Below are 25,987 nucleotides of genomic sequence, written 5' to 3'. Positions count from 1 at the left end.
ATGGGGGCTCAGTGATGGGATAGGGGCTCAGTGATGGGATAGGGGCTCAGTGAGGGCATGGGGGCTCAGCGATGGGATAGGGGCTCAGTGAGGGGATGGGGGCTCAGTGAGAGAACTGGGGCTCAGTGAGGAGATGGGGGCTCAGTGAGGGGATGGGGGCTCAGTGAGCGGATGGGGGCTCAGTGAGGAGATGGGAGCTTAGTGAGGGGATGGGGACTTAGTGAGGTGATGGGGATTCAGCGGGGGATGAAGACTTAGTGAGAGTGGAGGGCTCAGTGAGGGTGGGGGGTTCCCTTGAGGGATGGGCTCAGCAAGAGGCTTGGCTGTTCACTTCGGACAGGGACCTACTGGGTGTTGGGGGACTCAGTGAAAGGGAAGGGGCTTCACCACAGTAGAGGACCCGAGAAGAACACACAGGGACTCAGAGAAGTGCACAGGGCCTGGGGACCCAGCTCTTTCTAGGCTGTTGGCCCTACCAGCAGAGAACCTTTCCCTCAATTCTTTTCCATTAAACAAATAGTTGTTAAAGGGACGGAACTGTCATAAAGTCCACGCCCGTTCCTCTCTCCACTCTGTGCCCATCTGTCCTTATCTTCAGTAGGGCAGCTGTGACCACCCAGGCACCCAGGGCTGTCATTAGCCTTCGCCTGGGCAGCTGGTCCTGGGGTGTGGAGTCCCCCACAACCCCCAGCATGAGCCTGGAAGGCGGGGTGGTGGTGGGGGAGAAGTAAGGGAGGAACTGGAGAGGAACAGGGAGCTGCTTTGAGTTGAGCAGGGACAAAGCCCCCACTCCCATGTGGGTGGGGGAGACTCAGGCTTGGCACATTCCCCCTTGTAGTCTGTGGGCATCTTTGGAGCCTCCAGGAGGACGGCAGTTCTGGGGGAGCTGCAGCAGAGGAAAGGGACTCCCAGGGTGGTAGGTTGAGGCGAGTTGAGCTGGGGGTCCGGCTAAGCCAGGGGAGGGCAGGCTACAGAGCAAGGTGCCGAGGCTTCCCAAGAACTGAGGGTCCTTGGAAGCCCCAGTGCTTGGGGGTATCTTGGCTTAGTCAAGGTTGATCTGTCCCAGCCCTGCCTCTCTCTTGTCCAGGGCCACTAAGATGATGGGATCCTCACTGAGACCAGGTTTCCAGTGTCACATTCTCTGTATGCAGAGAGTTTTACCCAGGCAGCAGCGCAATTGGTCTGAAATCACACCTGACCGTTCCTGTGCCCTGCTCAGACCCCTCCTGGGGCTCCCGCTGCCCTCGGGCTCAGGCTCAGCTCCATGGGGCCCCAGCTCCTGTCTAGCCTTGCTCTCGGCTGTCCAGCCACACCACCGTCCTCGTGGCCATTCCGTCAGCAGGCACAGTCTTCTCGCCTCCGCGCCTTCGCACAAGCAGTTCCCCTGACATCCTTTCCTGTCTGCCTCGATAACCTCTGTTTGTGCGTTAGGACTCAACTCAGGCGTCTCCCTCTACACGAAGCCTTCTCTGGCTCCATCACACCCTGCACCCGGGTGGGGTGGGGCCTGCTTGTCCCCCCTTTGGCGGAGCCCTCATCTCCCGACTCAAGCCTGGGTCTATATACCAGTCTCCGAGGGTCCTTGGCCTCCTCAGGGCAGGCCTGTGTCCCACCCCTCTGCTCATCGCAGCCTTCAGTACTGAACCGGACCCAGAAGGACCCAGTGGAATGAGAGGTTTTAAGGAGGATACTCCCTTGAGGTTTTTAGTCCAGAACATTTATTCTTGCTGTGGCATGGAGGATGGACTGAAGAGACCCAGCTAGGAGGCCAGAGGCTGGGAAGCGGCTGCCCCAGCATTCGGGGAAAAGGCGTCTTCATGTGGGCTGGGCAGTGGCTTGGGCATAGAGAGCAGAGGACTGTGAGACGCCTGGGAAGTGACTCACTGATCAGATGGGGGAGGTGAGGAACGGAGGCAGGTTTTCGGACAAGCAGAGAAGGACCAGCCGGTGGATGATTGTGCCACTTTGCTGCGGGGTGGGGGGAGTGGAGATAATAATTCAGTGGAATGGGGGTCCCTGGGCCACCTCAGGGACGTGATGGGGAGGCTCCAGGTGGCCTTTGGGTATCTGGGGTCTGGAGCTCATGAGTGAGGGCTGGAGAGTCATAAGACCGTGATTCCGGAGGAGGGATTTTGTGCAAAAGAGAAAAAGGGTTGAGGACAGTTTCCTTCATTAGGGTCCTGGGAGAGAGAGGCCAAGGCAGACCCCATCCAGGGCTGGGAGGGGAATATTTGGGGTCGGACCGCAACGCAAGGACCAGTGCCACCTTGTGGACTCCGGGTAACCAGATTGTCCGAGGCCAAGGAGCCGGTGGGGTTTGGCCCAGGGTCACCTCCTGCCTCCCTGAAGCCTCAGCCTTCAGCAGTTTAATCATCAGGAAATGTGGCTCCCGTTGCCCTCCTACCACCCTACACTCCCCCACTTCCTCGGGTGACCGGCAGTGGGGACAGCCTGGACCTCCAGGAGCCTTAAAGCTCCCGGGTGTAAGGGCAGGAAGGTGGGAGACACCACAAGTTCCTGTAGATTCTGGATTGCTCCAAGTGGCCGGGAAGGAATCGGTCTGGTTCAGAACGATGCATGAGCTTGAACAAGATGCTCAACCTCTTTGGTCCTCGATTTGTCTCAAGTCTGTGACCTAGTGATCTTGTGACTTGCAGGCCACCCCCTCCTTTTCCTCATGTGACCTCTGCTGGGCTTCCCTTAGTGACCCTCTAGGCACACAGTTCCCCAAGTTTCTCTCTGTCCAGGCCAGGCAGTTCCTGCAAGCATAGGTAAGTGGAGGCAGCATGAGGGAGGAAGAAGCCAGGACAATTAATCACCAAGGAGTGGCAGTTGATGCAAATTCAGGTGCCTAATTAAGCAGGGTGAGCCAGAGGCCAGGGGGATAGAGGGGGTGGGTTGTGTGATGGGACAGAGAGAAACTCATTCTTCCCATACCAACCTCCCCTGCCTTGGTTCCCCCACCACTCCCCCACCGTCATACCCTGACACTCACAGCAGCCCCCGGTTCAAGGCTCACACCTCCACAGGTCTTTGGGAAGGTTCCAGCATAGTGGTTAGACCTAGCCCTGGTGCACCTGCTTGGGTTCGAATCCTGGCTCTACCACTTATTTGCTGTGTGACCCTGGACATGTGAATTAGCCTCTCGGTGCCATAGCTTCTCCATCTGAAAATAAAGATGCTGATTATATCTCACTCATAGAATTGCTGGGAATTCTGAGCTCGTCTGTGTGAGTAGCTTGGGCTGTGCACGGTACATAGGAAATGCTCAATCAACTTTAGTGATGATGATTTCCTCCTGAACTAAAAGCTGATCTCCAATTGTTTTCTGAGGATGGTGATGGGGAGGGTTCTGCTCTCCCCACCCTAGTTGTCCTTGGAAGGATCAGAGAGGTCAGGTCACATGTCCAAGGTCAGCTTGTAGCAGGTAGCCTAGCTCTGAGCCCCTGCATTCACTTCCTCTGCTCTTCCACTGCCTGGAAGATCTGTGGTGGGCCCTGCCTGAACCTTTACCAGCAAGACTCAGAGGCCAGACTGTGGCTGCCTGTTTCCCCACACAGGGGCCAGGGTCCCCCACTTCTTTACTTTTGCTGTCATCATGTCCACCCTGAGGCAGGTCAGCTTGCCCAGATCCTTGCACATGTGCAGGGTCCAAACTGTCCTGTGTCCCCAGGCCAGGCTTTACTCCTCCCTGAGCCAGAGGCTCTCAAGGTGGCATTGTGTCCTCTTTTCAGAGAGGCTGTCATCTCCCGGAAGCGGCTGGGCTGCAATGGGCTGGGCCTTTCGGACCTGCCAGGGAAGGCTTTGGCCAGGCTGGTGGCTCCGCTGGCTCCTGATACCCAAGGTAAGGGCTGGCAGCTGGGCAGGGGCAGGGGCAGGGAGGGACTGTGGCCCCTGCACTCCAGTTCACGTCTGTCTTCTACCCGTCTTCATCTCTGTCTCCTTCTTTCTCTTCCTCTGTGTCTCTAGCAATCCCTCCATCTAATTCTTTCTCTATTGTGCTACTAAACTCTCTGAGCCTCAACTTCCTGACTATAAAATGGGACAAGGGGGGAGTTTCAAGGAGGCGCAAGTGAGAGAATGCATGTCAGGAGCCGGGCACCTGCGAGGGCTCCGTGGCCCGTGGCTGTGCTTGTGATGTGCTTGTGCCTGATGCTGGATGGGGCTCCAGTTGTTCTCACACTGTCTCTGTCACTGTCATTGCTCCTGTTTCTCTTTCTGTTCCCCTCCATGCCTCCTGTCCGCCATGTCTTTCTCTGCCTCGTGTCTCAGTCTCTCTAGGTCTCTGTCCTCTGTCTCGATGTGGAAAGTGCACAAGACTGGGAGTCAGGAGGCCTGACTTGCTGTGTGATCTTTGGCAAGTCACTTCCCCTTGCTAGACCTCAGTTTCCCAATCTGTAAAATAGGGGTGCTCAGCACCAGCTGCCTTCTTCCCTGCAACCATGGGAGGATCACGAGAAGGTGGTGGAGTAAGGGGTTTCCTTCCATGCAGAGGCTGTTGCTGTGGTTTTGTCGCTGCCTCAGGACCCGCCTCTCTGTCTCTGTGGGTTTTGGGGTCTCTCTGTGTCTCTGTCTCGGCCTCTCTTTGCTGCATCTTTGTCTCCCCAACCTGGGTCTCGGCTCGGTATCTCTGAGCCTCACTGGCCCTGCAGGAGCACCTCACTGCCCTCTCCCCCTCAGTGCTGGTCATTCCGCTAGTGGACAAGGAGGCCGGGGCTGTGGCAGCTGTCATCTTGGTAAGAGCCCGCCTAGGCGGTGGGATGTGGGGAGAGGAGACCACGGGAGGGAGTGGTGGATGGAGCCTGTCTGGTGTGTGTCTGTGTGTGTGTGTGTGTGTGAGAGAGAGAGAGAGAGAGAGAGACAGAGACAGAGAGATGGGTGCCATAAATGAGGATGGAGCAAGGGGAAATGGGGGTGTGGGAGGAGTTGGGGCTTCTCCCACAGCCCAGCCTTCTGCCCCAACTCGAAGGGGAGGATGAAGCCATTGGCCCAGTCAGCAGCTTTCTGAGGGGTGTCCAAGCCCCTTCTGGACTCTCATCCCCTCAGAGGTTAGAAGGCCCAATCCTTGGCACAAACAGCGCTAACCTTGCTCCTCTTTGGGATCCTCCAGATGGGGTGGGGACAGCGTCCAGGAGGCCATGAACAAGTGAAGTGTGAGGAGAGACAGTGCAGAGGGATGGGTGGACATAAGGGCCTGACCAATAGAGACAGTGTGGGAAACTAGCCAGAGATTTGGGGTGGTGGGAGCTGGGGGCCTTGAGGACAGAACCCGTGGGCAGGGCAGCCAGACCCAGGGCTGAGGCTGGGCGGAAGACAGGCAGCTAGGAGGGCTTCCTGGAGTGGGTGAGGAAGGAGTGTTAGCTGGAAGTGGTGGATGCTCTGCAGAACCCCAGAACCCCAGAACCCAGGCAGGGCTCCTTCTGCAGCCTCTCTCCAAGTTCCCAGGGTTTCTGCTCCGTGGAAGGGGTGGTGAAAATGCAGAGCCTGTGGGGGCAGGATTCTGCCGCTCCTTCAGCTTCTTCTCCTGTATGGAGGTGGGGGTTCAAACTCTTTTTCTGTCCTGGTGACCAAAGGATGAGTTCCCTAAATTGCCATTATTGGGGGTCTGCTTCCGTCGAGTGGGCTGCCGTTCCAGTAAAGGACAGGCTTGGGGGCATGGACAGATAAATGAGCAGGTGTTGGTTCCCCGGGGACTCCTCTCCAGCTCATTAAAATGGAATTAAAGGCTTCCCAGGCGCCTGACCTTTCTGAGCTGCTGGTGGGAGAGGGCGGTGGGAGTGGGGGACAGCTGAGAGCGGAGGAGAGGGGAAAGGAGAGGAGGAGGACTTGGCTGGGTCTCCTCCGCACCCATCTGCCTGACTGAGGGAGCCGAGGCCCCTGCTTGGTTTCTCCGCAAGCTGCTCCCCCCACCCGCAGCTTCTGGAATGGATCTGCTGTTGCACAGAGTTCTCAGGGGGCTGCCTCCCCCTCTTCTTTGCTTTCAGTCTGTCCCAGGGCTGGTCAGTTTGAGGGGCACCGAGGTGAGGGGCTGTGTGCAGAGGTGGGGTTGGGAGGCGGTGGCTGGGTCACACACCTCCTTCTCTGCTGAGGGAAAAGGGCCTGGGGTGCCAGGTGCCTGAGAAGGACTACCTTAGGTTGAGGCTGTGGGGACTGGGTCAGGAGGGAAGCGAGGGGAAGACATTTGGAAAGTTGTTCCCTTTGTGGGCAGGATGCTTGCCATGGCCGCTGCTCACCTTGGCTCTGACTGGTCCAGAGGCGCACGCGTGCATGCGTGTGTGTGTGTGTGTGTGTGTGTGTGTGTGTGTCTCAGGAATGCTGATGGGATCAGATCATTTTCACTTAACTTACCCAGTAGAGCTCTGCTCTCGTCCTTTGGCAGGTTGGGTGCTGGGGCAGACTCTGCCCTCAGGGAGCTCTCAGTCTTGGGGAAGGCAGGGACACCTTTGCCACCATGGGCCAGGTGAAATACTGCTGCCAGCAGGTGCTCTGGTGGCAGAGGCTGGGGCAGCAAGTGGTGTCTCGCCATGGAGAGAGCACTTGTATGGGGCTTTGGGGATGGGTAGGAGGCCCACAGGCAGGAAAGAAGGGAAAAGGGGATCCTAGGCAGAGGAGGAATGTGAGCGAGGCAGGAAGGAGGCCAGGGGAAGGGGTGGTGTGCTGGGGGGAGTGTGGTCCTGGGGAATCTGAAGTAGGGGTGCATGCTGTGGAGCAGGATGCTAGCCACCCAGGGCTCTGGCTGCCAGGAGTTTTTAACAACTGTCCCTTCCCCTTCTCAAATACCCTGGGCAGGGAAGAGCTCTTGAAAGATGTTTGGATTATTCACATCTGCCTCTCCTCCAAGCCTGCACCTTCCCACTCATGTGGAAATGTACTTCCCCAGGATGACCCTCCCCAAGGCAGACCGTCTGACAGATGCTCCCTGGCCCGCAGGATCTCACTGCCTCCCAGAGGCAGCACAGCCAGACTTCCCAGCTGCTACCAGATCCCCAGGGCAGAGGGTGCAGAAAGTAGACGGAGTGCCACAGGGTAGATCTTTTGGGAAGGCGGAGTCACCAGCTCCTTCCTCGACAAGCCCATTCCAGGCTCTGAGTCTCTGCTCTTAGTATTCATCCACTGATCCACCTACCCATTCACCCACTCGTCCATCAGTTGGACAACTATTTGAGTACCCACTGTATGCCAGACATAATGTGCTAGGTGCTGGGAACACAGAAGTGACCAAGACAGATGGGACAGGCCCTGCCTTCACAGACCATACGGTCTGGAGGGGTGGTGGTGGCAAGCACTGAAGTGAGCATGACCCCAGCTACTCGGAAGGTTTAGCTGGGAGTGTTCCTTGAGCTCAGGAGTTCAAATCTGGCCTGGGGAATGGAGTGAGACGTCATCTCTAAAAAGAAGAAAAATAACTAAAATATTGCAAAAGAAGTGAGCAAAATAAGAAGAGGATCACACATGATGGCAAGTGCTAGCAAGGAAACCCCTCGAGGGAGTCCTGCAAAGGAATGCTGGGGCCTGATGGGGCTCTCTGAGGGATATGCCGGCCAGGTGCAGGGCTGTGTGGCCGACTGCTGGGCCTTTACAGCTTGCCACTCAAGGCGCCTTGATTGCAGATTTTTTGGATGGAAAGAGTCTTTGGCTCTATTCTTCAATCCTAGGATGAGAAGTCCCTTTGAGGAGTGGTGGCCCTTGGTTTCTGGCATTTGACACTTGATTTGTGCCCACTCTTCCCCCAGCTGCACCAGCCACTCCCTGCACAGGGATGGGTGCTCATGCCATTGGCCATTTTGAACTTGGTGAGGGTGGGGACCTGGGGGCTGTGCGGGACTTTTTTGTTTTTTCGAAAAAGAGCTGCACTCTTGTCGCCCATGCTGGACTGCAGTGGTGTGGCCTTGGCTCACTGCAACCTCCACCTCCTAGGTTCAAGTGATTCTCCTGCCTCAGCCTCCCAAGTAGCTGGTACTATAGGCACCCACCACCATGCCCAGCTAATTTTTGTATTTTTAGTAGAGATGGGGTTTCACCATGTTGGCTAGGCTGGTCTTGAACTCCTGACCTCAGGTGATCCACCTGCCTCAGCCTCCCAAAGTGCTGAGATAACAGGCGTGAGCCACCGCTCCTGGCCTTGTGCTGGGCTTTTAACCCTCTCTTACAGCCACAGTGCCCTCTGTTGAGTGTTCCCACTGGGCTCTGGACACGTGCCCTGATTAGCAAGAGCAGGTGCAAGTGTGTGTGCGTGTGGATGAACAAAAAGCCATGAGTGTGTTGGGGCGATTGTGTTTGTATATAGGGGCGCCAGGTGCATGCTCATGGCCCTTGAGTATATGAACTAAGTTTCCTGTGTACAGGCATGAACTTGCTGTGGACACTGTGAGGGTGTGTGTGTGGATGTCTTTGTGTCTGTAACTGCTCTTTGTGTGTGTATGTATGCGCACGTGTGCAGGTGGGTGTAGGCAGTCCAGGAACTGCTTGCCCCCATAGCCCTAGAGGGGTCCCAACCTTCTCTATTCCTGAGATGTGGGAACCAGGTGGAAGGAACAAGAACCATGTCCTCCTCCATGTGCTAACAGTAAAATGCCAACATATTTATATAAGCCGTATGCAAATGAACCATAGCCCCGTCTTCTCCTCCCGCCAGCCCCTGCTGTCCCGTAGGAGTCACAGATTGAGCCTCATCCAGAGCTTAAGCTTCAGTACCATTCTTGACAGCCCAGGTCTCTTCCAGGTCTTCCTGCCTCCAATCTTCCTCCCTCAAATTCACCCTATACCCCATAGCCAATGGCCCTCAGGTGCTGACTGCTGCCATGGCTCCCCAGTACTCTCAGGCTAAAGCCTAACTTCTTAGCCTGGCACTCAAGGCCCTTCCTTCTGTGATACCGTGGACCACACCCCTGCCTGGGTCATCATCTCCCCACACCACCTACCTCCAGTGTCCTGGTCTCTTCAGGGTTTACTTGTTCTCACCAGGCCAATTCAGGAAGCCTTCCAAATGTCCTCCCCTCTGAGCTACCCACCTAGTTTTCTCCCTCCTTCCTCAGGTATCAGGCGCCACACCTTCTCCCAGTCATGTCCCCCCCACTCATCCCGCCCCAACCCAGACTGTGAGCTTCCCAGGAACCTGCTGGTCTCCTCTTCCCCATCTGCTCCTGGCAGGGGACCCAGAGCTGAGGCAGGCGTTGGCTGCTGACTGGGGAGGGAGGAGGAAGGAGGGGCCCCCAGTGCAGGCGCTGTGGGGAGCTCTGCAGGTGGTGAGCAGCTTTGAGTAGGCTCCGGAAGCTGGTGACGCAGGTGGGGAGCCTTGCTGGCAGGGCCTATGGTGGGTCCCTAGGCTGCCACCCTCCCTCCCTGCCATCTCTCATTTTCCTCGACAGGCACTCAAGTAGGGGTGAGGGAAGGGACTTCACAGAGTATGAAAGATGGGCTGAGTTCTCTGGTGACTGGCACGGGGAACTTGAAGAGGGACAGGATGATGGGAATGGTGGTAAGGGTGGAGCTGGAGGGGGAAGGTGTGGGCAGAGAGCTTGAGGGAGTGGGTGGTACTGTCTTCACTCTGCCACTTTCTGCTATGTGATTTTGGGTAAGTCACTCCACTTTTCTGGCCATGGCCCATCTGCCAGGTGGAGGCTTGCATCACAGTGGTGAGAATCACATGTAAGAAAAAGCATGTCACCAACCCATTTATCCGTTTATTCATTCGCCCATCCTCCCGATGGCAGGTGCGTCATACTGAACCCTTTCCTTTATCCAAGACTTAGGAGCAGCTCATACCCTAACTCAGAAAGGACAGAGCTGGGAGGCTGAGGCTAATACCTCCAGTTCTAAAATCAGAACCACAGGGCTCCATAGGCTGGGAGCTGAAGAGGGTCTAAGGTCCCTCCGTCTCCTGAACCATACACCTTGAACTGTGCTCTTGATGAGGCGGTGATTGAAAAGGCAGAGACAAAAAAGTTTTACATTTTTGGGTTAGTCCTAGGAGGCTTCCTACAGGAGGGGATTTTCTGGAGCTGTCTGTGTGGTCAGAAGGAAGGGCTCATCACTGAGGCTGACAGACTGGAGTGTGTATGTGTCGATGGGGGCTGATGTGTACTCAGCATGGGAAGGGCACTCTGGCAGGGACAGACAATGGGAGAGGTCACAGCTAGTTCCCTTCTCCCCTCCCTCCAGGTGCACTGTGGCCAGCTGAGTGACAATGAGGAGTGGAACCTGCAGGCAGTGGAGAGGCATGTGAGTGGGACTGGGGCCATGTAGGATGAGGCTGAAGACCCTTATCACAGCTGGTGGGAAGGTGGCCTGGCCAGGGAGTTGGACAGACCTGGGTTTCAGCTTCAGCTCTGCCTCTTTCGAGCTGTGTGACCTTGAGCAAGTCGCTAAACCTCTCTGAGCACGGGGATAATGACAGCACTGACTGACCTAGGGCAGTGGTGAGACAAAACTGTTCAAATACCTTATAAATACACACGGTTGCCAACTTACAATGTCTCGACTTTTCGATGGATTTATGGGGAAGCAACCCCTCCTAAGTCCAGGAGATAGAAAGACCCCTCCGCCTAATGATACTGAGGCTCTTTCCTGCCTGAGATTGTATGATTTTGTGACTTTAACAAGGACTTACGACTCCCTGAGGGGGCTGGAGACAGAAATCCGACATCTTGTCTCGGCAGAGTCTAGGGGCTAGGGTTGCAGATAGACCCTGTGCCCTCCTGTTCCTTGACCGACCGAGGCTCCAGGGGCAGCGGGAGCCCTCAGGGGAGCCCTCAGGAAAGTAGAGTCCAGGGATGAGTTATTTGGGACGGCGGCGGGGTCCATGGGCCTGGCAGGCAGAGGGAACGGCGGGAGCAGAGGCAGGAGTCCCGCAGCGGCGAGCGGCACGCTGACCGCTCGGCCTGCCCCAGACCCTGGTGGCCCTGCGGAGGGTGCAGGCTCTGCAGCAGCGCGGGCCCAGCGAGGCTCCCCGAGCCGTCCAGAACCCCCCGGAGGGCGCGGCGGAAGACCAGAAGGACGGGGCAGCCTACACCGACCGCGACCGCAAGATCCTGCAACTGTGCGGTGAGGGCCCTGCCTGGGCAGGTCCGGAGGGCGGGCCGGGCGGGACTCGGAGGGGAGGTGGGCGGGTTGGGCGGTTCCAGGAGCCGGCCAGGGCCCTGCACAGGCTTGGCGGTGCCCGAGGGACCCGGCCGGCCACGGAGGTGGGGAGGGGCCCTCCCTCTGACCCGTGCCCGGCCTTTGCAGGGGAACTCTACGACCTGGATGCCTCTTCCCTGCAGCTCAAAGTGCTCCAATACGTGAGTCCCTGCGCCCCTCCCGGTCATCTCCCCGTCCTCCGGGGACCAGCGTCCCCTTGAGCCCTCCGTCTCAGTTCCAGTTACGATGTCCCTTCCCCTCTCCTCCGCCCGCCTGAAGGGCCCTGAGGAGGGGAGCGGGTGGGGAGTGGGGTGGCCCGGACCCGCGGTGAGACCCTCGCCCTGCCTGTCCCTCCCTCAGCTGCAGCAGGAGACCCGGGCCTCGCGCTGCTGCCTCCTGCTGGTGTCGGAGGACAATCTCCAGCTGTCTTGCAAGGTGAGGGCCCAGGTCCACAGTGGAGCGGGGAGGGGCTGGGCGAGGCACTCCGGTCTCCGAGGGGGAAATCCCTCGCCTCTCCTTTAACGGGGCCCTGCACTCTGCTCCTCAGGTCATCGGAGACAAAGTGCTGGGGGAAGAGGTCAGCTTTCCCGTGAGTGTTGCGTCCTCCTGTTGGAATCTGCAGGGGCGGTTGAGGCCGGGTAGACACTCCTGGGATCTTCCTGGAGTATTTGGATCCTCTAGATTCTTGAAATCTGATGGAATTATCTGGATCTTGGGATCTACTTAGAAATGCTGCAGCGATCCCAACCTGTGTTCATCAGGCTCTATTACGAGGAATCTCTTAGTATCTATGGAAAGGCTTACCTGGGACCTGTTCATTTATGTTGGAGTGTTTCTGGATATGGATCTGCTGGACTCTGTCGAGGAGAATCCTGCAGTCTGCTTATCTCTCTCGCAGTTAGGGAAGACCCTAGAGTCCTCTGTAGTGAATTTTGCCAGACTCCCCTCCATCCCTCCTCCTCAGTGCTGACCCCATCCACCATTTGGACTGACTGAAGAGTTCTTTGAAACTTCCAGACTTGAGGGTGGGGACAGGTTGAGATTGCCTGACCTGGGAGTACTGGCCCTGACTCAGTCTCTCCCCACCCTCTAGTTGACAGGACGCCTGAGCCAAGTGGTGGAAGACAAGAAGTCCATCCAGCTGAAGGACCTCACCTCTGTAAGTCATGGCCTGGCTGACCCATAGGGGAAAGGGGAGACCCCACTGCCCAGCCCCCAGAGCCAAGGTCTCTGTTATAGAGCAGCCCAGGAATGGAGGAGACAAGACCTGGGGACTTTCTACTATCCCATCTCCATGTCACAGAGCTTCCACCTTGCATGAGTCCCTTAGAACTAACTGCCTGTTGCCAAATGTGATGGGGGGGCTGGAGGAGGGAAGCGTACTCCCCTCTCCTTCCCTGCTCTGACTTGTGTCTCCTTTGCAGGAGGATGTGCAACAGCTGCAGAGCATGTTGGGCTGTGAACTGCAGGCCGTGCTCTGTGTCCCTGTCATCAGCCGGGCCACTGACCAGGTGGTGGCCTTGGCCTGCGCCTTCAACAAGCTAGAAGGAGACTTGTGAGTCTTTGTGGGGTGATGCAGGTCAGGAGATGTCACTGACAGGCTGGCTAGAGCTCCACTAGGGTGACAGCACAGGAAGGGTACTGGGCAGGGGCTACTGTCTCAGCAGCAGTGGGGCTGAACAGTTAGTGCAAGAGAATGAAAGTTATGTTGAGGTCCAATCCGGTTCCCCTTCTCTTCCCCCACTTCCTGAAGTTTGGGTTATTTGGTTTTGGGGTATTGACCTCCCCACCTTCCCATCCCTGTTTCTTCATTACTGCTAGAAACTGCTAGATGGAGGGGTGGGTGCAGTCTGGGATGGGTGAACCCTCTGGGACCCACAGAGCATTATCAACACAGTGGACAGTGGCCAAAGGGAATATGCTTGGGGACTGGGAAAAGCTGTGGATCTTTTGAGCCCCTGACAGGGCAGCTGTAAAGAGAGGTGGGCAGGGCACAGTGGATGGGGAAACAGACTTGGAGGCTTAGCTGGGAAGCATATCTCAAGAACTGAGGTCAAACCTGGCATCTAGAAGTGGTGTTATAAGTAAATTTCATGTCCTACACCAACTCATGAACTGGCAATAGGTGCCTGAATTTTATTGCGAATGGATCTTAGTCAGTGAGAAACAGCACTGTGTCTCATGAGCCATTTCTGTCCAGGGTACAGGTTCACGCTTGGGCTGGCAGGACAAGCAGCTTGTGCTGCATCACCATCATGTAGGTGGGGAGAAGTAGACAGATGAGGGGCTGAGTCCTGATGCAAAGAGACATTGATAGGATGCTGGCTTCTGGAGTCCAAGCAAGCAGGCTGGGCTTCAGGGCCTGGAGCTCCTGCAGGAGGTGGACACTAGAGAGCCTGGGACTAGGGAGGTGTCAGAGCCCAGTCCTGAGGCCTGCTGGGATAGGGTAGAGACTGAGGAGTCCTAGTTCTAAGCTGCAGGAACTACCAGCATGGAATTGTGTTGACAGTTGGGTGGGCCTGGGGAAATGAAGATAGGAACAAAGCATAATCCACTGAGGCAGAAGACCGTGGGATTGGTGGCATTTGGAACTTGTAGGTATCCTAGTGGTGGGAGAATTTATGCCATTCAGCAAGCAAATATTGAGCACTTAATGTTGCCATCCCAGTACTCAGCAGATGGCCTTGGGAAGGCCTTTGGGGAGGGGAAGGCAGAGTGAATGGGGGACCAGCAGGGACCATGACCTCTCACTGCTGGCTGTGGGATTGGGTTCTAGGATGGCCCCAGAGCTGGAGGAGAGGTGGTATCAGCAGGAAAACAAGACGGGGCCTTGGTGACAGTCCTGAGGTCCAGCACAGGGGCAAGGCCATCTCTGGGTCCCATGCATTTCAGGGAGTGGGTGTTGAATGATTGCATGAGCCAGGGTGGGGCTCAGCTCACTGCAGTGACTGCAGAGAAGCTTCCTGGAACACAGCTAAGTAGCCAGAGAACATGGGCTCCAGAAGCCCTCCAGCTATGAGCAGGACAGGTCTGGTGGCAAGGCCAGGGATAGGATACATCACGACATCAGCAAAGACCTCCCAAGTGTTTGTACTGGATATGGGATGATATTATCATGGCCCCATCTCATAAGACTCGAGGCTCATTTTCAGGGCATAGAGGAAGGAGAGTGGGAAGGGTATTCTAGGCTGAGGGAACAGTGTAGAGAAAAAGCACAAAGGTGTGAAAGAGCCCAAGGTTTTCTCAGAATGATGAGGATCTTTGTGTGGCTGAAGCCGAGAGATGTCCAGGGTTGAGGGGTGAGAGGCGGCGGGGGAGAGGCTAGCTGAGGGATCTCAAATGAAAGGAAGGCATGCAGACAGAGCCAGAGTGATGGGGACAGATCTAGACCTGAATCACCAGATGGCAAGCATGAGTGGGGGATGCCCCACCAGGCAGAGCACCAAGCCCAGCCAAAAAAAGGGGAAGGGCTTAGGCAGGGAAACCTGGGGGCAGTGTGATATGGGCTGAGGAAGGCTCCCTCCCCCCATGACCCCCACCATTGGTCCACCCAGCCCCATGCAGCTCCTCAGTGACAAATCATTTGGAGGCCAGATTGAATGACCTGAGCAGGCTTTGGGGCTGACCTTGTCACACCAGAGCTAGCTCCATAAGCAGGGCCGGTGGGTTTCTAGAGGCACCGAATCAGGGCCAGTGGAGTCCAGGGAGAGTGGGGTAGTGACAGGAGCTGCACAAGATGGGGCAGTGGCACTGCCACTCCCCAAGGCTGGAGGTGTGCCTGGGGAAGAGCAGGAGAAAGCCAGCTTGAGCCCGAGCAGTCTCTAGTCTGAGGGAGGAGACCCAGATTTGAGCTGGGTAAATCCCAAATCAGAGTGGGGAGTTATGGCCCTGGTTTCAAGAATCTAAGGAAGACTGGAGCCCTCCCCTCAGGGAGCTGCCATTCTGAATGGGTGTGGGAGCAGGAAGCTGTTCCAAGGGCCTGTGCAGTGGTTATATGGTTGGCGGGTGGGCACCCCTGTGGGCTTCTGGTGGAACAGAAAGGAGAGTGGGGAGAGGAGCTGGTTTTCCCTTCCCTGCTGGGTCAGCTCACTCCTCCTCCAGGTTCACTGACCATGATGAGCACGTGATCCAGCACTGCTTCCACTACACCAGCACAGTGCTCACCAGCACCCTGGCCTTCCAGAAGGAGCAGAAGCTCAAGTGTGAATGCCAGGTGAGTGACCGGCCTTGAGCCTCTATCGGGCACCGACTCGCCCAGCTTTCAGCCCCAGAGAGCCACTTACAAGGGAAATGCCCATGTCTTTCTAGATCTGTGGCAGCACTTCCCCAGGTAACTGTAACTAATGACTTGGAGGCTTAAGAGGAAGGCCTGTAGTTGCTCAGGACCTCCACCACTGCCAGCAGGCACTGTGTGTGATCGCCCTCTAGTGTTCAATCTGGGCACTACAGCAACACCTAGGCAGCTAGAGCTGGCATGAAGGCAGCTGAGACACTCAGGAGACTCCTCACCTGCCCCGGGGCTATTCCCTTACTCCTTCACTTAGTAGCCAAATGATGTAATTAGACACTGACAGTTTCCGGCTTGTCTGGTGAGCCCTAGGGGATGAAGACCTGGGTGCTGTTGGAGGCAGGGCATTAGATAGGATGACCCCTGCACCCCAACCCCCTATGATCTCCATTTCCTCCGTTCCAGGCTCTTCTCCAAGTGGCAAAGAACCTCTTCACCCACCTGGGTGAGTGCACTGTTCTCCTCTATGCCCAGCTGTGGGGTGGGCAGGGGGGCTGGGATTTGCAGAGGAGAGGCGGGAGGGCTTGGCCTTGGCACTGCAGCCTGGTCTCACCATGCCTGGTCTTCTCCCTCCCCCAGATGATGTCTCTGTCCTGCTCCAGGAGATCATCACAGAGGCCAGAAACCTCAGCAATGCGGAGATGTGAGTGACTCTACCCAGGGGATGGGGCGAGAGAGGCTGTGACCCTCAGTTCCCTTCATCTCCTTTCCTGCCCCTCCCTTTCCCTTCTCTGCCTTCTGAGGGACCTCATCACCTTTTGAGGGATTCTTTATTTCATGCCTGTCTGCCTCACTAGACTGTAAGCTCCAATGACAGCAGGGACAGAGCTGGATTTGGATCCCCAGCTCCTATCACAGTGTCTGGCACATAGTAGGTGCTTCCAAAAAAAAGCACTTGAATGGACACGTTTCTGGAGCCAGCTAGCCTTCAGCAGAGTGTCTCACCGTGGAGCACTCCTCCCAGGCCTCGGAAGTCCGCACTTTGCCTCCTTATGGGATGTGGGGGCGATCAGAGGGGGTTGGCAGGCCCCAGAGGACCAAACCCCCTACCCCCACAGCTGCTCTGTGTTCCTACTGGATCAGAATGAGCTGGTGGCCAAGGTGTTCGACGGAGGCGTGGTGGATGATGAGGTGAGCGGATGTGGAGGGAGTCTGTGGCCTAGGGTGTCCAGGAGTCCGCCGGGGGCGCTGGGGAGCGGCCCGACGTTTAATAGTCCCCTCTGTGGCCAGGTCACTAACTTCTTCCTCTCGACTCCATCTCTGCCCCGGCAGAGCTACGAGATCCGCATCCCCGCCGACCAGGGCATCGCGGGACATGTGGCGACCACGGGCCAGATCCTGAACATCCCGGACGCATATGCCCACCCGCTTTTCTACCGCGGCGTGGACGATAGCACCGGCTTCCGCACGCGCAACATCCTCTGCTTCCCCATCAAGAACGAGAACCAGGGTGCGAGCTGGCGGCTAGGGCGGAGGCGAGGGGCTGGGGTGGAGGGGCGGGGCTGGGGCAGAGGGGCGGGGCTGGGGCGGGGCCTGCACCAGGCGAAGCCGGTCCCAGCGCACCAGGTGGGCAACCCTTCCCTTCCCCACCTCCTCCGGAGTCCGGGAGCAGAGGGAGTCGGGTTCCTTGCCTGGGACATCACCTGCGGAAACTGCGAGGACTGGTTCCCGCCGGATCTCTCCCTCCACTGGATCCCCCCCTCCACCAGTGGTTCCTTGCCCCTCTCCCTTCCCCAGAGGTCATAGGTGTGGCCGAGCTGGTGAACAAGATCAATGGGCCGTGGTTCAGCAAGTTTGATGAGGACCTGGCGACAGCCTTCTCCATCTACTGCGGCATCAGCATCGCCCATGTGAGGGCGGGGTGGGAGTGGGATGTAGGGCGATGGGGCGGGGCCTACGCGGGACCCTCGGTTCTCCTCCCCGACTAGCTCTCCTTGTGGGTTGATCCCTTGGTCTGGTACTCAAAGTCCCGCTGTTGGGGTGCTGTGCAGCCTTCAGGACACGCCGTCCACCTCTGGGCTCAGTTTCCCATCTAAAAATTGGGGATACGTTTTCCTGCCCTGTCCACTCAGCCTCCCAGGACCAAGAGAAACTCCCGTTGTGAAACCTCCTCCCTTCCCTAGAAGCAGTCTCAACCCAAGCCAGGTGCTTTTTTGGAAATGCTGGGTCTCGGTGTCAAGGCCTGCTGGTGCTCTGGCCTGGGAATCCAGCCCCAATGTCCCTGATATGACTCCCTCCTTGCTTCTCCTTGGCACTGGGGGTGCAAAGGGCCAGACTGCCAGGAGGAGTTGGTGAGGAGGGATGGGTGGAGTGGGGTGTCTGGATGAAAGTGAGGGTGGGGTCTTTACTCTGGACTGGAGCTTCAAGGTTTTGACTGGGGCCAGAATCAGACAGAAAGTGGGGTATCTTTCTGATCCCTTTGTCCCAGTCCAAGGGACAAGATTTCACAGCCAGCCTTCTTGAGCCCCATCTTCCCTCTCTCCCCCAGTCTCTCCTATACAAAAAAGTGAATGAGGCTCAGTATCGCAGCCACCTGGCCAACGAGATGATGATGTATCACATGAAGGTGAGGCTTGCAAGGACCTCTAGTCCTCCTCCCAGGTTCCTCGGGAAGCCAGGGCCAGGCAGGGCTTCCTGATCGATCTCTACTGAGGATGAGAGGATAGGCCCAGAGCCACAGCAGGCCTCCTGCCCTCCGTAGGGGCAGTTCCCGCCTCTGCTTACAGACCTCTCCTCCAAGCTGCTTCTGAGCTCAGTCCCAAGGCTGGAAGTAGCCAGAGGACCCAGCCCAGGGAATAACTTGTTTGAGCGAGGTATTCCCCATGTTTAGGGAATAATTCTTGTCTTGGGAATTCCTGAGGGCTAGGAAGCTCACCCAGGACCTGCCCCCATGGCTTTTCTAGGTACAATGGCCGTGCAGCCCTAGGCAGTCCTAATTGCTGATATTCTCTCATCCCCAGACCCTGGTCTGGGAAAAGCTGGCTGAGTTCCATGTATATGGTAGTCACTGTTCATTTGGACATTTCCTCTCACTTGTGTCCAAACCAGAGAGGCCGAGACCTTGTGAGCTGGATCAAAACTGTAGCAGGAAGAGTTGGGGTTAGACAGTAGGAAGGTCCCCACAAAAGGAGAACTGGTAGGGTTACTGTGTATGAAATGCTGCTATGGTTTGGGGGTGTCATGAAGGGATGTTCTCCATCTTTGCCAAGGTTAAGTTGTTACGGATAAAGGGTGGTCACCGCAGGGAGGCACATGGGGTGGGCTGCAGGGCTGTGAGGGGAGGGTGGTGATTTTCTGCCCAGTGACAGTCCACAGCATGGTGGCCCAACTGTGGCATTCTTGATGACGGATTCCCCACCTGTCATGGGAATTTGAGAGTGAAGACACCAGATGGGGTGAAGGCTGTCTTCTAACGCCCTGGCTGGTCTCCTCTAGGTCTCTGATGATGAGTACACCAAACTTCTCCATGATGGGATCCAGCCTGTGGCTGCCATTGACACCAACTTTGCCAGTTTCACCTATACCCCTCGTTCTCTGCCAGAGGATGACACATCTATGGTGAGCTGTTCTCCTCTGCTTGACTGGTGAGGCCAAGGCTATGTAGCCAGAGGCTTCAGTTAAATGTGAGGCTTCAGTTAAATGTGCATAAAGAACTTCCTGGTAAGACAGAGTCATCAAGGAAGGCTGTGGAGTGTCCCTTAGAGGTGGAGGGGCATGTAGTCTGCCATCATGAGGCTATGGGGCCTGCCCAGGGGCTAGGGGCTGGACTGGATGATCCCAAGGGCTGCTCTTGGACCATCAGTGCCCAGGGCATGTGACCTCAGGGTTTGCATCCACCCCACCAATCCCATTTTTCTAAGATTTTGTGTGGGCTTGGTTTCAAGAGTTCTTAGTTCTTAGATCTCTTAGATTTCTAAAACTTCATAGCTCTGAGAATGGTTGCTTCAATTATTTTGTGGTTCTCTAGTTTAGATTTAAGTTTCTAAGACTCCAGATTTTGAGTGTGGAGCTTAAAGAAGGGCCCAGGCAGGGGCCCTATCTTGATATTGGCAGCGTCTCTGATCCCTCCCTCTGTCCTCTCCAGGCCATCCTGAGCATGCTGCAGGACATGAATTTCATCAACAACTACAAAATTGACTGCCCAACCCTGGCCCGGTTCGTCCGCATGCAGACAGCCCGTCTTCGCCTCCCTCTCTCCTCCGCTGTCACATCCATTGCCCCTGGCATTCTGGAGAGGCTCTCTCTAAGGATGACTAGGGAGACCCAGTCTTATGGGGGTGGGGAGGATCCATGAGTGAGAAGCAATTCCTAGACACCGAACTGTCAGTAAAGGCAAGAAATGGGGCAAAGCAGAGCCTGGAGACAAGGCTGAGAGTGTGTAGCCAGAGGTTTAAGTTAGATGTGCATGGGAACTTCCAGCTAAGCAGAGTCATCAAGGAAGGCTATGGAGGGTCCCTCAGGGATGGGGGGACATTTAGTCTACCATCATGGGGTTATGTTAGAGGAAGAGAGGCTGAGGCGCCTCTGTTGCCCTCTCCCCTCCCCCAGGTTCTGTCTGATGGTGAAGAAGGGCTACCGGGATCCCCCCTACCACAACTGGATGCACGCCTTTTCTGTCTCCCACTTCTGCTACCTGCTCTACAAGAACCTGGAGCTCACCAACTACCTCGAGTGAGTGGTTGCATCTCCCCCACATCTAGCAGCTGCTGGGGTCCCCTTACCTGGGACAGGGAAGCATCCCCATGTGTGTCAGGCACATTACACACACCACCTCATGGAAGCGTCTTAGCCCCAGGGGACTAGAAGGGAAGGTGGCATGCCCCATCTTTCAGGAGGGGTTTGCTCACAGTCTTGCAGCCAGTGAAGATTGAGCCTGATTTAAACTAAGGTCTGCTGGACTCCAAACCAGTGCATCTTTCCAGGAAGGGAACCCAGATGTCCCAACCTCCCGTCCCAGTGGTTCCTGGGCACGTCTTCCAGCTGTCTCTCCTCTGGGGGGTCTGGGGAGGGTGCTGTGGACTGACCTCTTTTTTTTTCTCTTTTTTGCCTCCCAACCAGGGACATCGAGATCTTTGCCTTGTTTATTTCCTGCATGTGTCACGACCTGGACCACAGGGGCACAAACAACTCTTTCCAGGTGGCCTCGGTGAGACCCTGCCCTGCTCACAGTGGGAACCCTCCATGGGGAGTCTGGAAGTCTCATCCTCTCCCAGCCTGAAGACAGGTGGGAGCAAGTGAGACCAGGAGCCAGGTTTAGAGACAGGAGGAGGTTCCCCCAGGGTTTGCCCTGTGCTCTGAGATAGGGACGGGGGGGAAGGGCGGGAAGGGCAGGACACTGCTTAGCCTAAAGCAGTGGCACTTGGATCCGGATGTGAGGAGTGACCACAGCTTTCCTGGGCTTTTCCAGAAATCTGTGCTGGCTGCGCTCTACAGCTCTGAGGGCTCCGTCATGGAGGTATCACTCTTCTGTCCCATCCCCACCCTCCTTTCCGTTTAAGGCCAGTGACTTGCAAAGTATGACCCAGCTCCTCCCATTCCCAAACCATGCTCTCCAGACAGGTTGTGAGAGCTGTAGCCACACCTAGGACACATCTGGCTCATTTTCCTGGGGTGGGCTTGGAAGGGCGCAGGTGCGGATGGTAGTGAGGATTTGTGTTCAGTGCGTTTCCCCTTGGCCATCTGGGAACCCCATTCAGCCCGCTCCTGCCAAGCTTGGGATGGGCTTCACTCCCATCACTTGGCATCACCTTAGATTGTTTGGTTTGGGTCTGCCTACCTCCGCATGCACAAGGTCTGAGCCATTTCTGAGTTCCCTGCACTTGGCACAGGGCTTAGCACAGAGCAGGAGACACATTGCCAAGGTCACCTTACTCCAGAGGCTGTCCCTACTTGCACACCCCGAGAGATAAGGCTCTCCCAGGAGGGCTGGTGGCAATGCTAGTTCCACCCTCTGCCCCTGGGATAAGCTGCTCCTCTTCTGAGTGACAGCCCTTCAGCATCTGGAAACAGGGGCCTTGCCCTCGCCTCATCACTGCCTCTCCTTGTCAGCAAAATAGTGTGTTCTGCATGATTTAGTGTCTAGGACTCCACGGGATCATTTCAAAAATGTTCCAGCTTTCGAGGACCCCAGAGCTTACCTTGCTGGGTCTGTGCATGTGACAGCTGAGGAGTCTGAGGCTCAGAGTGGTCTAGGGACTTGCCCTGGGTCAGAGAGAGGGCTGAAACAGAGCTCAGGAAGGGAGCTGGGGCCCCTGACTCCCTCTTTCTGCCTGCTCTGCTGACCTCGGGGCTGGAGCTGGACCAGGCCCTGCTTCCTTTCTTGGGGTCAGTGGTGAGGGGAGCCCCTCTGCCCTAGCCGGGCCCCATCACTCTTCTCCCCACAGAGGCACCACTTTGCTCAGGCCATCGCCATCCTCAACACCCATGGCTGCAACATCTTTGATCATTTCTCCCGGAAGGTGATGGGGTTGAGGGTGGGGGTGGGGAATAAGGGGAAGCTGGGAGCTGGCTGGAGGTGGGAGGAGTGGAGGCTCACTGGGATGGGCAAATGGGTGGGGGTGTCCAGCAGGAGGCCATGATGCCCCTGCCCTCTACCCAGGACTATCAGCGAATGCTGGATTTGATGCGGGACATCATCTTGGCCACGGACTTAGCCCACCATCTCCGCATCTTTAAGGACCTCCAGAAGATGGCTGAGGGTGACTGCCATTAGCTCCAGGCCTTGGGGCTAGGGAGGAACAACCAGGGGGAGGATTTGCCAGGGGAACATTCCCAGGGGTACAAACCCATCCCCTGCAGCAGTAACCCTTTCTGGCTGCACGGCCCCACCAGGAAGACCCAGCACTGGACCCTTGGCTCCCATCAGGAGTGCTCAATTCCTTGGACCACTCTGGGGTGGGCCCTGGGAGACTTGTCCTCAGAAGGTCAAGGAGTTCCCCAGTTCACTCCTTGACCCCACCCTCCCCCCAACAGTGGGCTATGACCGAAACAACAAGCAGCACCACAGACTCCTCCTCTGCCTCCTCATGACCTCCTGTGACCTCTCTGACCAGACCAAGGGCTGGAAGACCACGAGAAAGATCGCGGTAGGTGCTGTCCTCCCTGGGAAGGCACAGGCTGCCCACCCTGCCTGTTTCTGGGTGCCTCCTGCAGCCTGAACACCTTCTCTTTGCTCAGCTCAGCCTGGCTGTGTTCTGGGGAGACAGAAACCTAGACCATCTCAGGGTGACAAATGGAGACTCAGAGAGGGGAACAGACCTAACAAGTCAGTGGCTGGTGGAAGACGGGCCCCAACCCAGCCGCTCCTTCCTGCCTGGCTGGGGCTGGTGGGGACAGCTCCTGACCTGGGACTGAATCACTGGGCCTCCGTTTCTCTCCTGGGAATGGGCTGTCAGAGGAGCTTGGGTGCAGGATGTGATGAGTGTGTTGGCCTTTCAGGAGCTGATCTACAAAGAATTCTTCTCCCAGGGAGACCTGGTATGTGTGGAGTCACCCCAGGATGTCTAGGTTGGGGGAGGGTTCCTGGCCTGGGGCTGGGAGGGCTTGGGTTAGCCTGAACCTAGTACCTGATGGAGGAATGAGAGGGACAGGCCTGACAACTTGATGCCTGCAGGAGAAGGCCATGGGCAACAGGCCGATGGAGATGATGGACCGGGAGAAGGCCTATATCCCCGAGTTGCAAATCAGCTTCATGGAACACATTGCAATGCCCATCTACAAGTGAGTGAGCTCACAGGGACAAGCTGGCACCGTACACAGAGAGGATGGGCTGGAGCGGGGACATCACAGCAAACACAGGTGCTGAGGTTGGCCTGGCCCAGCTCCAACTAATTCACCCCCCTGCCTCTGGGCACAACTGCCAGCTGCTGTACCCCTCAATGGGCCCCTCACTTCGTCCTTGGTCCCTAGTGAAAAAAGACTGTCATGCTTTCCTGGGTGTCCAGTCCTGTGCCTCACACTCTTGTGGAAGCTTTTTTATTTGGAGGTGGAGTCTCACTCTATTGCCCAGGCTGGAGTGCAATGGCATGATCTTGGCTCACTGCAACCTCTGCCTCCTAGGTTCAAGCGATTCTCCTATCTCAGCCTCCTGAGTAGTTGGGATTACAACTTTCCACCAGCTGGGATAATTTTGTTTTGTTTGTTTTGTTTTTTGAGATGGAGTCTCGCTCTGACACCAGGCTGGAGTGCAGTGGTGCAATCTCAGCTCACTGCAAGCTCCGCCTCCCAGTTCAAGTGATCCTTCTGCCTCAGCCTCCTGAGTAGCTGGGACTACAAGTGCGCACCACCACACCCAGCTAATTTTTGTATTTTTTAGTAGAGATGGGGTTTCACCATGTTGGTCAGGATGGTCTTGATCTCTTGACCTCGTGATCCACCCGCCTCAGCTTCCCAAAGTGCTGGGATTACAGGCGTGAGCCACTGTGCCCAGCCAATTTTGTATTTTTGGTAGAAATGAGGTTTCACCATGTTGGTCAGGCTGGTCTTGGACTCCTGACTTCAGATGACCTGCCCGCCTTGGCCTCCAAAGTGCTGGTATTACAGGTGTGAGCCATCGTGCTGGCCCTTGTGGAAGTTCTGTGTTGTGTAGCCCTCTTCTTTCTTGCTGCCCATGGTCTGATTTCTACCTGTCGTCCTGCCCCTGTACACCCACAGGCTTTTGCAGGACCTGTTCCCCAAAGCAGCAGAGCTGTATGAGCGTGTGGCCTCCAACCGTGAGCACTGGACCAAGGTGTCCCACAAGTTCACCATCCGCGGCCTCCCAAGCAACAACTCGCTGGACTTCCTGGATGAGGAGTACGAGGTGCCTGATCTGGATGGCACTAGGGGCCCCATCAATGGCTGCTGCAGCCTTGATGCTGAGTGATCCCCTCCAGGGACCCTTCCCGGCCCAGGCCACCTCCCACAGCCCTCCACTGGCCTGGCCAGATGCACTGGGAACAGAGCCACAGGTCCTGGGTCCTAGACCAGGACTTCCTGTGTGACCCTGGACAAGTACTACCTTCCTGGGCCTCAGCTTTCTCGTCTGTATAATGGAAGCAAGACTTCCAGCCTCACGGAGACTTTGTAATTTGTCCTCTGAGAGCACAGGGGTGACCAATGAGCAGTGGGCCCTGCTCTGCACCTCTGATCACACCTTGGCGAGTTTTTCCCAAGCCATTCTTTGTCTGAGCAGCTTGATGGTTTCTCCTTGCCCCATTCCTGTCCCACCAGATCTTTGCTCCTTTCCCTTAGGGGATTCCCACCCCTTAGGGTCTTCAGGATCCTCATGGAAGGGGAAGGTGAGACATCTGAGTGAGCAGAGTGTGGCGTCTTAGAAACAGTCCTTAGTTCTATGGGAGGACTAGAAACAGCCTCGGCGAAAGTGCCCTGAGGACCACCACTATACTGACGGTGGGATTGGGACCTGGGGGATACAGGGGCCCCAAGAGGAAGCTGCCAGAGGAGCAGCTCAATGCTCTGTGGAGAGGGGGCTCGGGAAGAAGGCAGGATGGGGCTGATGGGCAGGAGGGATCCCCGTACTGGGAAACAGGCCCAGGTATGAGCCAGCCTTGCTTCCTCCGGCCTGTGTGACACTGGGCAAGTCTCTTCCCCTGTCTGGGCCAAACAGGAGGGTAAGATAATCCATGCTCTAAGATCCATTTGAGATCAATGTCTAAAATAGCTCTGTAGCTCTGCGGAGTCCCAGCAGAGGCTGTGGAATGTTTCTGCCACCCTAGGGCACAGAGAGCCCAAGCCTGCATCCCTCAGAGCCCCCTGTGTCCCTCAGAGCCCCCTGCGTCCCTCAGAGGTGCCCCCCTTGGCCTGAGCCCCTTCCCCATTCCTGCAGCCAGTGAGAGACCTGGCCTCAGCCCTGGCAGGGATCTCTTTTCAAGGCCATATCCACCTGTGCCCTGGGGCTTGGGAGACCCCATAGGGTCGGGACTCTTGGGTCAGCCCGGCCACTGGCTTCTCTCTTTTTCTCTGTTTCGTTCTGTGTGCGTTGTGGGGTGGGGGAGGGGGGCCACCTGCCTTACCTTTCTGAGTTGCCTTTAGAGAGATGCGTTTTTCTAGGACTCTGTGCAACTGTCGTATATGGTCCCGTGGGCTGACCGCTTTGTACATGAGAATAAATCTATTTCTTTCTACCAGTCCTCCCCCATGGGGCTGTTTGCAGACTTTGTGCTTGGGGTGGGTGAAGAGGGGAGTAGAACTGGGAGAGGCAAATGCTCTTTGGAACTCCATGGCTTCCTAAGTCCCCCACCCTTGGTGCCTAGCCCCTCTTCTGGGAGAGTCATTTAGACCTGCTGGGTACTCCCTGGGCTAGCCCTGTGCCAGATGGTGGAAGCTAACGGGTGGGCGGCAGATGAGAAGGCCTGGCCAGGGAGCAGTGATGGTACATGTTGGCTGGCAGAGATTGTGGAGTAGATGGAAAACTGAGAGGCAGAGGCAAGCAGATAGGCTGCCTGGAGGAGGTAGCCTGAAGCTCGTCCTAGACCTTCCCAGTGCTGGCCTTCCCTGGTCATGAGTGCCCATATGGCAAGGGCCTGGGCCTCTGAGCCCTGTTCCTAGCTGCAGTGATACCTGTGTATGGTGATCTGTGTC

The 25,987-nt window shown here is 56.5% G+C and overlaps 1 protein-coding gene across 4 annotated transcripts in view; it reads left to right on the top strand.

Moving 5' to 3' along the window:
• Positions 1 to 25,534, top strand: part of PDE2A (phosphodiesterase 2A) — a 100,184-nt gene extending 74,650 nt beyond the window's left edge. For 3 of the 4 annotated variants that reach the window (XM_017533097.2, XM_017533096.2, XM_017533098.2), the window contains 27 exons: positions 3,735 to 3,844; positions 4,681 to 4,736; positions 10,162 to 10,221; positions 10,890 to 11,043; positions 11,227 to 11,279; positions 11,479 to 11,553; positions 11,666 to 11,707; positions 12,212 to 12,277; positions 12,543 to 12,673; positions 15,220 to 15,331; positions 15,812 to 15,851; positions 15,986 to 16,049; positions 16,465 to 16,537; positions 16,679 to 16,856; positions 17,144 to 17,256; positions 17,895 to 17,972; positions 18,842 to 18,964; positions 19,491 to 19,561; positions 19,955 to 20,077; positions 20,465 to 20,552; positions 20,814 to 20,861; positions 21,790 to 21,864; positions 22,005 to 22,104; positions 22,379 to 22,491; positions 22,844 to 22,882; positions 23,019 to 23,125; positions 24,059 to 24,823. In XM_017533097.2, coding sequence (XP_017388586.1) covers positions 3,735 to 3,844; positions 4,681 to 4,736; positions 10,162 to 10,221; positions 10,890 to 11,043; positions 11,227 to 11,279; positions 11,479 to 11,553; positions 11,666 to 11,707; positions 12,212 to 12,277; positions 12,543 to 12,673; positions 15,220 to 15,331; positions 15,812 to 15,851; positions 15,986 to 16,049; positions 16,465 to 16,537; positions 16,679 to 16,856; positions 17,144 to 17,256; positions 17,895 to 17,972; positions 18,842 to 18,964; positions 19,491 to 19,561; positions 19,955 to 20,077; positions 20,465 to 20,552; positions 20,814 to 20,861; positions 21,790 to 21,864; positions 22,005 to 22,104; positions 22,379 to 22,491; positions 22,844 to 22,882; positions 23,019 to 23,125; positions 24,059 to 24,269 — 2,503 coding nt within the window. In that variant the 3' untranslated portion in view covers positions 24,270 to 24,823. Of the gene's footprint in view, positions 1 to 3,734; positions 3,845 to 4,680; positions 4,737 to 10,161; positions 10,222 to 10,889; positions 11,044 to 11,226; positions 11,280 to 11,478; positions 11,554 to 11,665; positions 11,708 to 12,211; positions 12,278 to 12,542; positions 12,674 to 15,219; positions 15,332 to 15,811; positions 15,852 to 15,985; positions 16,050 to 16,464; positions 16,538 to 16,678; positions 16,857 to 17,143; positions 17,257 to 17,894; positions 17,973 to 18,841; positions 18,965 to 19,490; positions 19,562 to 19,954; positions 20,078 to 20,464; positions 20,553 to 20,813; positions 20,862 to 21,789; positions 21,865 to 22,004; positions 22,105 to 22,378; positions 22,492 to 22,843; positions 22,883 to 23,018; positions 23,126 to 24,058 lie in introns of all 4 variants that reach the window. The other variant, XM_017533095.2, reaches the window with a different exon arrangement.
• Positions 25,535 to 25,987: the final 453 nt, after the last annotated feature.

This window comes from Cebus imitator, unplaced genomic scaffold (assembly GCF_001604975.1).
Source record: "Cebus imitator isolate Cc_AM_T3 unplaced genomic scaffold, Cebus_imitator-1.0 Scaffold79, whole genome shotgun sequence".
Lineage (NCBI taxonomy): Eukaryota > Metazoa > Chordata > Mammalia > Primates > Cebidae > Cebus > Cebus imitator.
This window is presented reverse-complemented; position numbering and strand designations above follow the sequence as displayed.